Source organism: Stegastes partitus, unplaced genomic scaffold, assembly GCF_000690725.1.
Source record: "Stegastes partitus isolate 25-593 unplaced genomic scaffold, Stegastes_partitus-1.0.2 Scaffold731, whole genome shotgun sequence".
Classification (NCBI taxonomy): Eukaryota; Metazoa; Chordata; class Actinopteri; family Pomacentridae; genus Stegastes; species Stegastes partitus.
The window spans coordinates 4,431-18,356 of record NW_007578462.1 but is presented as its reverse complement, the minus strand read 5'-3'; the positions used below and the strand labels follow the sequence as shown (position 1 = coordinate 18,356).

At 47.1% G+C, this 13,926-nt stretch overlaps 1 protein-coding gene across 1 annotated transcript in view; it reads left to right on the top strand.

The window, feature by feature from the left end:
* Positions 1-13,833, top strand: part of lancl2 (LanC lantibiotic synthetase component C-like 2 (bacterial)) — a 23,471-nt gene extending 9,638 nt beyond the window's left edge. The window contains exons 5-9 of the mRNA XM_008291296.1: positions 3,291-3,437; positions 6,919-7,101; positions 10,189-10,365; positions 10,992-11,064; positions 13,194-13,833. Coding sequence (XP_008289518.1) covers positions 3,291-3,437; positions 6,919-7,101; positions 10,189-10,365; positions 10,992-11,064; positions 13,194-13,270 — 657 coding nt within the window. The 3' untranslated portion in view covers positions 13,271-13,833. The remainder of the gene's footprint in view (positions 1-3,290; positions 3,438-6,918; positions 7,102-10,188; positions 10,366-10,991; positions 11,065-13,193) is intronic.
* The last annotated feature ends 93 nt before the right edge of the window (positions 13,834-13,926 follow it).

Here is a 13,926-nt window from a genome sequence, read left to right as displayed (position 1 = left end):
GTATGGGGGTGTGTATGGATTTGTATGGATGTATGGGGGTGTGGGGGTGTGTATGGATGTATGGGGGTGTGTATGGATTTGTATGGATGTATGGGGGTGTGGGGATGTGTATGGATGTATGGGGGTGTGTAAATGAGCAGAGCTGAATGTAAATCTGCTCTGTCATGAGGGAGGCAGTGCTGCTGCTGCTGCTGCAGCACAACGGTTTTCCTTTCTTTTTCACCCACCCTGTGTTGCATGGGGACAGAGGAAAGTGCTGATTCAGGTCCCTGAGCCTCACACCCCCATACATACTGTGTGTGTGTATATGTGCTGTACATAAAATGAGCTGCATGACCAGCAACAGAGAGGCAGAAACACACAGTATGACGAGACAAACCATCTTATCAGAACCCTGAAATGCCACCAACCCAACTGAAACCCACTAAAACAGTGACTTAGAATTTATTCTGGTGTGTACACGCCAGCAGCCAGTCGCCTCACAGCAACTGTCAACACCTTTCATTTGTTTTCATGCTCAGGGTGGTGCTGGTTATGTTAGCAGACCTCAAACACTTGGTTCAAGGATGAAAAGATCATCCATCCATCCATCCATCCATCCATCCATCCATCCATCTCTACACCTTAATCCTCACCAGGGTCATGGGGGGCGGAGTCTATCCCAGCTGACTCAGGGTGAAGGCAGGTTCACCTGGACAGGTAACCAGTCTATCACAGGGCTACTCACCAGATGTCTAAACAAAACAAAAGATCAAAAGATCCTGCTCAGATTTACAGCTAAACCCGGCTTCCTGCCTGGTCCAACTAAGCCGCTCATGCTGTGACCCTGTTCCTCTCTACGTATGGGATCTAGAGTCTGCTGATGGGCCTTAGCCTGGATGGCTCACACACTCAGGGAGAGAGGAGAACTTCTGTCTTTAGAATATAACCAAGGGTGAAGCAACACAAAGGTCCAAGTGAGCTCAGACCCAGTACCTGGGCAGGGAGCAGAACTGAGGGTTTCTGTTCTTGTAACACATGTATTTGCATATTCATGTTGTGTCCATGGAGATAAGGGTCTGATGTTCTCTGTTGTTGGCTTGTTGACCTGCAGCATGTGTCCTCAGTTAGCTCTGCATCAGTTCACATGTCTCTAGTAGCTACAGGATCCAGAGTTTCTAGGGTTAAACAGCTTCTCTAGATGTGCATGTGTTTACATTCACATATTCATCATGGTGGCCTTTCTTACTTCTGCATATCTGAATTTCCTGCCCCAGCCTAGTTCTGCAAGTCTAATGAATCAGCCACAGCCAGGACAGACCTTAGAGGCCTTGTGAGGCTTCTCAGTGGAACTGCTGCCGGTTGTCCGACCAGCTTTGCGTGTTGTATAACAAGCTCAGCGTTCTTACACGAAATTAAAAAGGTGCTCCGACTGAGAGGAGTCGAAGAGCTTATCTCAACCCTGTGAGATCCCCTGGGGTTAAAACAGGTGTGGGTATTAAAACAAAAGGGATCTCTACAGGCCGTACAGCATATCCGACAGAAAATTTGATGGCTTTTGCATAAATGCGTTGTCAAAGTGGGTTTGCCAGAAACTGATGGCTGTTTGCAGGATGGAGTGCTGCTTCCTAAAGCTCTGTCGTCTGGTGGGAACACGTCTGTAGCTGCTTTTGTTTTGGTAAAACAGAAATAATCTCTTTTGAAGTTGTCCTAATGCCTCTGCACTCGTGTATCTGCTCTGGGCCTCACATTACAACCACTCCAGTCCCAGAAACCGGTTCAAAGTGCCATAAAGCACCAATTCAGCTCATAAAAAGCAGTTTTCTACTTGCCTAAAGATAACTGCAGCTCCTACATTGTGACTGAAATGTTAATGATGCGTCAGAATGAAGCGCCTTGTGCTCCAACTGTCAGCAGATAACATTTAGATTTCCCGTAACAGAAGCTATGTGGTGTGCAGATCCGTCTGTTCTCTGTTAGATGGTTCTGATCCTGCATCCATGCTGCTACACACTGGGACGTCTTTTATCTTCTCTGTGCGACTATCTTTAGACCTGAAGCACTTTGTTGGTACCAAAATAACAACACGTTTGGGTTTGTTTCTAAAACAGTAATGTGGAACAGGAACTGGAGCAGGTACTGGTTCATGTGTCAGTAAGACGTGATGATGGGGTCGTCGGTGCATCGTCATTGCAGATCGTACTGCAGTGATATTTCTCTTGAAGAGCTGCGCGCCCTTCAAGGATCAACCATGAATCGATGAGATCTTGGGAGGAGCAGCACGCCCTCACCGGCGTGTCAGGTTGAGTGGACCGAGGCCGGGCCAGCAGGAGGTGGACTGGCTGCTGGGAAGATGTCCACACTGCGGGCTGTCATGTTGTATATTTCATGTTCTGTCTGAATCCCTGGAACTACTGACACAACAATAGTCAGGTGAGATGCAGCGAGTCACTCAGCATGAGTCTGCTCCATCAGGTCAACATGATAACTTCACAGTGTTTGAGCAGAAGAACTCGCCTAATGTTCTGACTCCAAAAGCATTGAAACATGACGCAGACATCAGTTTATCCAAACAGACAACCACAGAACTGTGGAAAGGTTGCTGTACTTGAACAAGAACAGACAACAAAGCTGCTCCGTACATGCCGTCAGCATCGATGCTCGGACAGCAGATTGCTTCATGTCACACTTTTAAACTCAGTTTTGGTCTCATGCTTGTAAATTGTCTTTTATTGAGCAGATGTTGAAGGGAGGTTTTATTTAGATGTGTCAGAAGTGACAGCAGTGCTCTGTTTGTTTCAGTGTGAAACTTCTTCTTTGTAAAATCCATGAATGTGATCAACAGGACCGAGACATAGTGATCGTCACTGTGGCCAGAATGATTAATTCTAGTCAGGGTCTATGGAAATATTCCAGCTACAGAAAAGATGGTGCTGACCAAAGACAGGTGCTTTGTCTGCAGTAGTCACCACTACGCGAGGCTACAGGACTAGTTTGTTGATCTACATGTGGCGCTGTATGAGGAGTGGAAGGTCACATGTGAAAGGCTCCAAACAGGTCGTATTCAAGTCATCTGGTCAACAAATCAGATATTTTTTCAGCAATATATATTGAAGAAAAACCAAATAGTGCAGTGTCTATTTCCCCCAGTGTTTGTTTAGTTATGTTCAAATACGTCATACCATCAGGAGGAGGCTCTTTGCTAGAAGAACAACCAGTTCCTGCAGTTAGAAGAACTGAAGTCCTCCCAGGTGACAAACAGACCTGATGTTGACCTTCTCCAACTCTTTCTCTTGCTCTCCGACCTGTAGGTGGTGACAGCCATCGTGGAATCGGGGAAGAACATGTCAGCAGAGCAGAAGAAGACGGATCGCTGTCCTCTGCTCTATGAATGGCACAAGAAGCAGTACATCGGCGCCGCCCACGGTCTGGCTGGTATCTACTGCATGCTCATGCAGGTAGGACGGGGCCACCCGCTTGGTCACCAACATTTTAAAACCTTACATTACCTAATGTCGTCTGTTTTAGCTGATGTTTGGGAGGCTGCTGTCAGCAGCTGCTCATTCTTAGTTCCTGAAGCAGAATGGGCTGATATGTGGCCCACATGTGGGTCCAGCTGGTTCCCTCACTGTGACTGCAGTCAGGAATCAGACAGACCTGAAGCCTGAAATGAGATCCTAGTTAGAACCTGGCATTTAGTTTGAGGCTTGGTGTGTTTTTGGTCCATAAATAAAAGATGTGAATAAAATCCAGTTTTGGGCATTATTTAGACAGATGTGTAAATTCTTCTATGTATTTGTCTTATTTTATTGTTATTATCATTATTATTTACTTTATTTTCTTTTTTTTCTTTCTACAGTTATTTTACTTTATTATTTATTCTGTTGCTCATTCCCAGGGCGACACCAACATTCCTTGTATGTTGTGTACGTACTTGGCCATTAAAGCTGGTTCTGGTTCTGATTCTGTAACAGTTAAGCGCTCCATTGCTGACATGACTGGGCTAAAAAGCTGGCAGTGCAGTTTCAGCTGTACACTAACGAACACTATGTTTTCTTACACATACACTTTTATTGTAATTGACACCAAAGCAAACCAACCATGTTCTGAGAACTGCACGTCTGAACAAACCGCTCTGACGTGAACGGTTTTGATCACTAGGCCGGCCCAATCACACTGAGCCCAACATCCTGGACTAAATAAGTCTGCACAGATGTACAGGACAGATGTGCTGGTGCCTCCGAGTGGTGTCGACACAGCTGTACTGAGCGCTGAGTGGAGGAAGCATCATGAAAGTACATGTTCCCCACAGGATGCAGTGACGATGGAGATGCTGTGCCTGAGTAGGCCACAGTCTCCAAGATGTAGGTCCTTGGTGATGTGTTGGGAGAAGTCTACTAGATGTGTTTTAGCTGACACACACTGCATTAGGCCTTAAAACTCCACTGCATCACCAGATAAGTCAGGTCAGACTTGGAGGAGTCGAGGTTTGTCTGTATTGGAAACAGGAGGAGGAGGAGGAGGGCAGCCATTGGTTGTGTTCGTGTCCCAGGTGTGATATACCCCCGAGTTTCTGGGCTTTAGCTGCTTAAGGTGTACTGGAGGAATGAAGCTGTGACAGTCTGATCCTTGGTTCCACTGGGACTGAAGCCAACGACAAACTTTGCTTTAACAAACCAACCGTTTAGTCTGCATGCTTTTCTGTCCAATGAATCATGTTTCTCGTGGACTGCAGAGCTGATTATACAATGAATGAAGCATAAGTAGAACATTGCTTCAATACCTAAAACCTCAGTGGAATTTCTCATTAACCCTTTTGCATTAATGATAACCTGGTTCAGCCAGAGGTTTAACCCTTTCAAAGCTCTCTTTTATTTATGGTAGTTGTTTAAGATGTGCTTTTTCTTAATAAATACTTTGTGTTATCTTTGTCTGATATTTACATTCGTTTGATGATCTTAAACACTAAAGTGGGGAGAATATGCAGAAAGATAAGAATTTAAATACTTTCCACAGCAGCATCTCATCCTCATAGACCCTCGACCCTCTGTGGTGGTATTCAGCTTCATTTTCTGGTAAGGGAACCATCTGTTGATTAGTGGACTCCAGCCAGTACACGGTGCAGCTAGAACCGGCGTGCCAGTTTCTTAATGTTGGCTTAATGTGTGGTGTTGGGCTGAGGGCCAGTGGAGGAGCTGCTCCTCCTCCAGCAGACACCTCCTCACTGAAATCACTTGTTCTGTGAAGTGCTGTCAGACTGTGGCCTGAAAATCAGCATGAAGTAGATGTCAGTCTGCTTGTCTTTAGGGTTGATGCATCTGCAGGTGTTGTTGTCAACAGCTGGAAATCCCCAAAAGACACAAATCCATCCGGTGGTGGTCGCCATGTTGTTCATCTCTCAGCCACGCCGAGCATCAGAGAGCAAATGAAGTCAGAAGCAGATATGAAATAGTAGATGTTGTCTAATGTTGAATTTCATTGTTCTGCTTGGCATCCGTCTTGTAGTTTCAGATGCCTGTGACAGTGTGTGTGCTACTACAGTACAGGCTAATGTCTACGCTGGTGAATCAGATTTATGTTGGTGTTTAGGTCACTGAAATCAATCCCCAGAGTTTACTGAGCTGTGTCTCTGTTCTAGTTCACTGATGTTCTCATTAACACACCAGACTGCTGCTCGCTAGGAATGAATAATTCATCCCTACATCTGTCTGAGTGTGTGTGCTGCCTACATTTGGAGCAGTTAAAAGTCCGCTTTGTTTTCAAAGTGTGTGTCAGCCGGGTTTTATAAAATGCCAAAAAGGCAGAGAACATCGTACTTAAGGAGCATCCAGAGCAAATAACTTGTGGGCGTGTCCCGATCCGATCTCAGAGCTCAGGATTAGAGCCTGTCAGTGTGTGTTCTGATCAGTATCAGCTTCACGTGAGCCCAGTCCTCTGTCTACATGTTACAGGCAGAGCACAATCTGACACGGTTCTGTGCTGATAGGACTGTTTCGGTCCACCGACACATTTGGGCCATAAAGTCGGCTCTGGTGCTGGTGCCACTGGGATGTAGGAACACCTTCCTGTTCTGTCCAGTTTGTTTAGAACATGAGAGCTCTGGCCAGAGGCCATGAAGCATCACTGGAGTGTTGCTCATGGTGCCCATTGCTCTACATCCCTGAGTGACAGCAGTGTTAAAGAGTAAGAGGCTCCATCTGGTGGGGCAACCAGGTACTACATCTGATCTACAGTCTGTTTTCTGACATGCATATAGAGAGTCCAGATGTTTTGCCATCGTTCTGGCAGTGGAACATCAGTTCAAATACAGTGCAAATACAAGACAGAAGCGTCCCAGCATATGCTCTGTCTGATAGGAAAACGTGTCCCAGACACTACAGATAGTTCCAATTGAAATGTACTGGTTTGAAGTTCGTGCTGGGGAACGTGAGAAAGTCGGCAAATCGTGTCCCAGGACACAAAACAATAGATTACATTTCGTGACTATTTTACGAATTGCCGTGAGACTGGGTTGGTCTCAACTGACCATTTGTCTAAAACACACGATTTAACTTTGAAAGAGCTGTGAAGCCTGCCCTTATCTTTCTAGCTCCCTATTTTTTGGTTTTTACTCTATTTATTACATTTTTCATGGAAACAACACCACCAGTGTCTCTGTGGATGCTCTGAATGTGAATGTGTGACATTCTTCCTGCTGGATATGACACCTTCCTCCTCTCTACGATGCTCGGCTTCTCACTCAGCCTCCTGCTCTCGTCATTCAGAACAACCACTAACACGCTTTGGTTTCCAACGGGGGCGACAAGCAGTGGAGTACAGTCACTATGAGCTGTAAAACTTCTACGAGTTGTATTCTCCTCCTCCCCAGCGTTGCCACATCAGGACAGAGAGAGGTGAACAGTAGGAATGACATGAAGCTCTGTCTCTGTCTGTCTCCAGCCTGCAGCTAAGGTCCATCCAGACATGCTGTCGGAGCTGGTCCGTCCCAGCATCGACTACGTTCGCCACAAGAGGTTTCGTTCGGGGAACTTTCCGTCATCGCTGAGCAATGAGAGCGACAGGCTGGTTCACTGGTGCCACGGAGCTCCAGGCGTCATCCACATGCTCATCATGGCCCACAAGGTGAGACTGAAGCTCAGTCAAGTGACTTCATGTGTCAGAGATTAAAGCTGAAGCAGCCTCCTTCAGTCTGAGGCACACAAACAACACTGCCACCTGGTGGCATGGCTCTGCACTGCATGGACATATATATATATATATATAAATCTACACACACGTATATCTATATAGGTGTATGCATGGCAGAATGTAGCATGGTGCTGTTTTCGTGAGAACGACTGTCAAACCGTTTGATGTCGCGCATTGAACACTTTACCGTTTCACTCAGGACTCTTTGAGCAGTTTATGACAAATCTGAGGTGTGAATATTGTAATCCAGACTAAATGCCAGTTTCCTAGGCCTGGCTGCACACACACACACACACACACACTGCAGCAGTGCTCTGTAGGCTAATTTCTTCTGTTCCTGCTCCATTAGGAAGCCAGTTGGCAGCTAATGTGCTGCCGTTCTGGCAACACATCCTCTCACTAATGCAGAGGCCCTTTGGCACCACACAGAGAACAAAGCACAATGGGAGACACGATTGCTTATCACTGTCGCAGTATTAACAGAACACACAACTAATCTGTCATTTGTTGTTGCAGAAAGACTATTTGAACAACTCGTTTTTTGTCAGTGGAAGATTTTAGGTCAGCTGTGTTCCTTGTGGCTGATGTCATGTTTTCTACAGTAAAGTGGAGTTTGGATGCTGCTTTCAGAAAACACGAGTGTCTTCATGGCAGTATTGCTTCAAGTAAGAATCATGGTGATCTGCTGCTACAAATAGCAGCTGTCAAAGCCTGTGACTTCCTCCTTCACACAAGCAAAGCTGGGCGTGTCGGCTGTAACACAGAGAGGTGTCAGAGGTTGTAAGACTTGTCTGCATATTTACGTACATATGTGTGCTAATACGTCTTTGAAATTGTGATGCATTTCTGTGTGAAGTGAGAAGCAGGGATGCCGCAAGAACTACGGAACCAAATCAGTACCCAAGTTCTGAAAATGTGCGAGTCCTTGGTAGCAAAGGCGTCAGACTACTGCAGTTATCACAGGTAACCTAGTGGAGACTGATTTCTCCTGAACAGCATCGACCAGTGCAGGTAGAGCGACACACCTGCAACCAGTTGTAAGGAAAAAAAACAAAAACACTTCAGCAGTTCTGTATGAAGATGTTTAGTGTTTGAGTTGATGACCAAGGACCAGTTCTAGATGCCCAGAAGAATGCAAATGGTGTCACATTTGGAACAAACAAAGTGAACACCAGCAGCTCACAGACTGTACTGGCCAACCAGGTGTAGACGGCGTGTACAGGCCTCCCATCCCAGTACCCATCCATCCATCATCTCTACACCTTAATCCTCACCAGGGTCATGGGGGGCTGGAGTCTATCCCAGCTGACTCAGGGTGAAGGCAGGTTCACCTGGACAGGTAACCAGTCTATCACAGGGCTACACTTAGAGACAGACAACCAAGCACACTCACATTCACACCTACGGACAATTTACAATCACCAATTAACCTCAGCATGTTTCTGGACTGTGGGAGGAAGCCGGAGAACCCGGAGAGAACCCACGCTGCACGGGGAGAACATGGAGACTCCACGCAGGAAGATCCCGGGTGTCCTCACCGGGATGCCAACCGGCGACCTTCTAGCTGTGAGGCGCTAACGGTGCTAACCACTGAGACACCTGCCTGTCCCAGTATCTACAATACCTGATTATATTTATTGTTTCCAGAATCCACTTCACTACGATGAACAGCAACAGCAACCTACACACGGGAAGCTTTACATTTTCCAGTGTTGTGCAGAAGCTAGCAGCCTCATACTATAAAGTTGTTTTCAGACTCTCATTGTCAACACTTCCTGAACCAGTCGCGCTTTTAAAGCTCGCTGTTGCAGCTTGCTGTGAACCACAGAAACCACTCTGATGAAAACCTGCAGGGGTTCATTTTACTGGTCTTAGAGTGCCATCAATTATTCACCACTTACCAATTAACCAAAGTGTCTGTGGAGCTCGAAGCAAGATAACAGTCTTGATAATAGTTGTTGGCTATTTTAAGCTTGTTGTATTGCTAACCATTTCCTCTGTGTGATGAGATTAGAGCTGGTATGTCAGAGTTAAGCTGGTAGCCTCAGTGGTTGAACAGAGCCCTGCTGCATCCTGTCTGGAGGTAACACAGGATCCAACAGCACTGGGAACAGAGAGTTGATGGTTCCTCTGCAGACCGAGGACAAGGAGGATGCAGCATCATGACGTCTGTGTGAGAACACCCACATATGCAGGTGTCTGTTTCACAGTGTGCTCTGCTGTAAACAGTAGGTGTGTCACAGGAAACTACACCAGCTTCTGAGGACTGAAGACGTCTCTGCTGTCCATGACGAGGACAGTAGACCAGCTTCCATGAGCAGAGGTTTCTGTGTTCCAGACCAAAGGTGGAGGTGGTGCAGGAAGAGAAGGTGGAGCCTGGATCCAGCCTGTGGAGAGCCCAGCAGCTCTACTGGAGCATGCACACAGCAACACAGGACGCTGCTTCTCAGAGCCTGTTTCCTGCTGGAAGCCGCTGGGACATCACTCAGCTGCAGGAGGCTGCTCTATAATCACATCTAATCAAGCACACGGCCAGGTTCCCACAGCGTTCACACGGCGTCGCATCAGCTTCATACATGTCTGATGGCTCATCCATCAGCGCCGTTATGAAATACAGTAGCAGCACTTAGACCGGATCAGATTTATTAGCTACTAATGAGGCCTGGCCATGTGGGAACATTTAGTCCTTAATGTCGGCTCAACTCTTCTGTCCAGGGAGACAGAACACACCGACCAGCCTGCTGTCAGGAGGATGTGCTGTGTGCTATAGGCTCAGATGATACAGGGATTATACTGTGGTTCTGGCTCAGTACTTTGCATTGCGGCTCATGTTTTGGGCTGATATTCAGTGTCTGCCCCAAAAATATCAAGACACTGGCTGGTGTCAGAGTAGGAAGAACGAGTTCATTATCATCTGAGACATGTTGCAGTTACATCACATTGTTCAGAATGCTGACGTCTGTCATGACTTTGAAAGCAAACTGAAACTATCCTGCCTCATTGAAAGTGTCTCCTTTAAAGGTGTTTAAAGAGGAGAAGTACCTGAAGGAGGCAGCAGAGTGTGCTGAGGTGATCTGGCAGCGGGGCCTGCTCAGGAAAGGTTACGGCATCTGTCACGGCACTGCGGGCAACGGTTACGCCTTCCTGACCCTTTACAAGCTCACCCAGGAGAAGAAACACCTGTACCGCGCCTGCAAGGTAAAACCCAGGATCACCAAGAGAACAGAAACCTGCCTCCTGTGTGGCTCCTGAGCTGAAATGAATGCATGCTGATGCTGTAATCCCACTAGAAGTATCATGTGCTTTGAGTTTGGGCCCAGAAACTTGTCAACAAAGGGGAACTTAATGTCTTGCCCCTGGTCAGTATGGTCACATGGTCTGGTGGCCCGGTGTCACACCATGACTCATCCAGTACTCGTGTCTATATGCAGGAGCCCTCCCACAGATAGAATCAATACGTCTGCATTACACCGATTACAGGCTGCTGATGCTTCTGTCATTACACAGTGAACTGTTGCTGCGCTACAACATCCTTCATTCAGTCAGCAGTGGTCGTCTCCATGGAGCATCTGTGGTCATGGCAACCAGCAGCCTTAATGATCCGCTGCCTATCATAGCATCATATTTCATACAGGTCCTCCTCGCTGACATGTCAGAGTACCAGGTTAAACTGGAAACTGGACTGAAAATGGTGAAAGCAAGCCCACAGCTGTGAGGAGAAATGAAAGTGCTGCTAGTGGCCCTGATTCATGAGGTTTCTGTTCGTTTAACCGGGTAGCTGCTGTGTGAGTAACTTGTAATGTGACTTTATTGCCTCCCTCCAGTTTGCTGAGTGGTGTCTGGACTACGGGACCCACGGCTGTCGTATCCCAGACAGACCATACTCTCTTTTTGAAGGTAACAAATATTTATTTATTCAGCTTTCCTCTGAATCGGCTAGAAACTGCTTTGTTGTCTCCTTTGCTTTGCAGAACCACATCTCCTCAATCAGTGTAATAACAGGCCTCTGAGCTGTGTGAACATGAAGTGTGCTGCTACTCCTTCCATCACAGGCTAATTATACGGCAGCTTCAGTAACTCTGTCCGTGTGAAATTAGAGTGGCCTTTCACTGAGCTGTCATAAAAGAATTAAGGACACGACTGGCAGCACAACACAGCCTTTAAATAGACCGAGGCTGGGCACAGACCACATGAGAAGGCTCATAGAGATCCAAAACACCACTGATGTGTTGATTTTTTTAAGGAGATCAATGCATCCCTTTACTGAATCCTTCAGTGAGCTGCCGTACGCACAGATAGGAGGATTCATCACCATCAGCTGCTGTGTTCAGGCGTCATCGTCAGCAGCTACCTACATCCAGTCGTTCTGACCCTCATGTCAGCTCCACTTACTGCCTCAGCTTCCTTCACAACCCCAGAATCCTCTATTAGCAGGAGTTATTCTGTGCACGTTGGGACATAGATCTCATAGTGTGCCATGTTGAAATTGGATGTGAGTTTTCCTCAAGGGTCCTGTTGGACTGTCTGTATGCACCTCAGAGTGAACGCTGCAGCCCAGAGGTGTGCATGGTGATGGGCTCCAGCAACACCTGCACACATCTGTTACTGTCCTACAGATGACCACATGTATGTATCAGGACAGCTCAGTCAGTCATGGGCAGCCTGTCACGTCAGTGTTTGCTGCACACTGGCGAGGAGAAGATGATGTGATTGGCAGATGACATCATCAATACATACAGTTCCTTTACTTCCACTACAAACATTTACTGTTCTCATCATTGGAAACTCAAACTAGACAAACTGCTGTCTATATGTTGAGTCTAGTTAATAAAATCTAGATTTCCTCAGGTCTTCATGAAGCCGATCATTGTTGAGGTAACCTCTAGATATACAATTACAGCCGTGACTCGATAATCCGACACTAAATGTAAAACCTTCTTTTATGTCGGATAGCAAGGCTGTCGGATTGTCCAGACGGAGGTCCAGATACGAGGAGGGCTTGATGTTTGAACGGCCACGTCCACCCCGGGGCAGCGCTCTGACGGGGTGGAAGTGTCCAGAACACACAGGCAGTACTTGGCTGCTGATGCTAGTTTAGTTAGCGCTCACACTTCTGTTTCCTCCATCGGTGGCGGCGGGGGAGTGGCAGATACGCTCCACCGTTACCATCCATGTTTACTTCCATAAACACTGAGCACGCTCGCTGCGTGTGACGTCGTCGTGTCCTCTTCTGCGCATGCGGGACACTTTTGGCTCGTATGAAGTTCACACAGCAGATCACATACAAGTCGCATTGAAGTGGAAACGTGAAGGAAGTCACAAAGAAATCCTCATTGAGCATCAAGTCCTGCAGTGTGAACGTAGCCAATCTGTGGGATTGTTCAGTCAGATAATACGCCGTCATCCTGATTGGTGACATTAAATGTCATGTCGGAGTCACAATCCAAGGCTGTCGCTATGTTAAGGCTGTTTTTATGGGTTCTGTTGGTTTTTCCTACAAACCTGTCAGATAGCAGGTTTAGGATTGTTACGGGTCGATTATGGAGTCATGACTGTATAAACGAGGCTGAATGAGTGGCTGACTGTATGACAGACGTAACAGGTGAGCAGCAGTCAGTTCTATGCAGGTCTGTGTGCTCAAGACATTAAATGAGCCTCTGCTCCACCCATCATTAAACTCATATACAGCACCTTCAACAAGAAGCAGATGCCCGTTGCAGAACTAGAACAGCACTGATGCTGGCCCGGCTGCCTCGGTTCTGTTGGGGACAAACTCAGGGAACAATGTTTACTCGTGCCCTGTGAGCTCCAGACACCAATATGAAGCCAACAGGGAGGTGTGCAGTCAGCATGTAGAGACACATAGAGGCTCAATACTTCCTGTGTCCAGTCTGTCTTGTTCTGTACAGTTTGCTCAAAGGAATGGTTCTCCTGGTTTTATAATACTAATCGTATAATTAGTGTATGACGTTTTCACCAGAGTTTCTCTCCTATATGGTCTCAGTAACGGCTGTTTGTCCTCTCAGGCATGGCGGGGGCCATCCACTACCTGTCAGAGATGGCAACGCCTGAAGCCTCCTGTTTCCCTGCCTTTGAACTCTGACCTGCCACCGATGGGACTGAGGACGGTGGAGGGGACAGACGGTGTTTGGAAGTCGACTCGAGTCTGGACTGGAACATTGAAGCAGGATGTCTGTTGATGCACCTTTCAGCCTCGGCCATGAGTAGGAGGAGGATCACCTTGCTGTCAGTCTGAAAACACTGGAAAGGAAAGAGTAGTTTGTCCAGAGCCCCAGGTTGAATGAAGGTGGTTTGAGGAGGACAGTCTGGATGGATGTTCGTCGTGTTGAAGATGGACCTGTCAGACCTCCCCTCAGCTCTGAGGTGCCCCGTCTTCCTGCGCTGTGTTCAGGTGAAGACGTGGACCCCAGACTCCCTCCTCACCACGTCAATGTACCCCAGCTGGCATGGACACAGAACACACCCTCAGCCTTTAATATGGTAGCACTAGGCCAACAGAGTGTGAGAGTGTGTGTGAAGTGAACTAAAGCTGTTTTGGTATTCCTATGTCTCTGCATGCTCACTGTTATCGGCTCTTGGTGCCTCATTCGTGTCAGTATAGTGATTCCTTCTTCCTGTAATTAGATGTGTTGTTTCAGTTCTCTAGACATTCGTGACATAGTGACAAACCAACCACTGCTCTGGGGGCGGAGCCATGCGGGAGACTGCTATGGGGGTGGAGCCATGTGGGGGACTGCT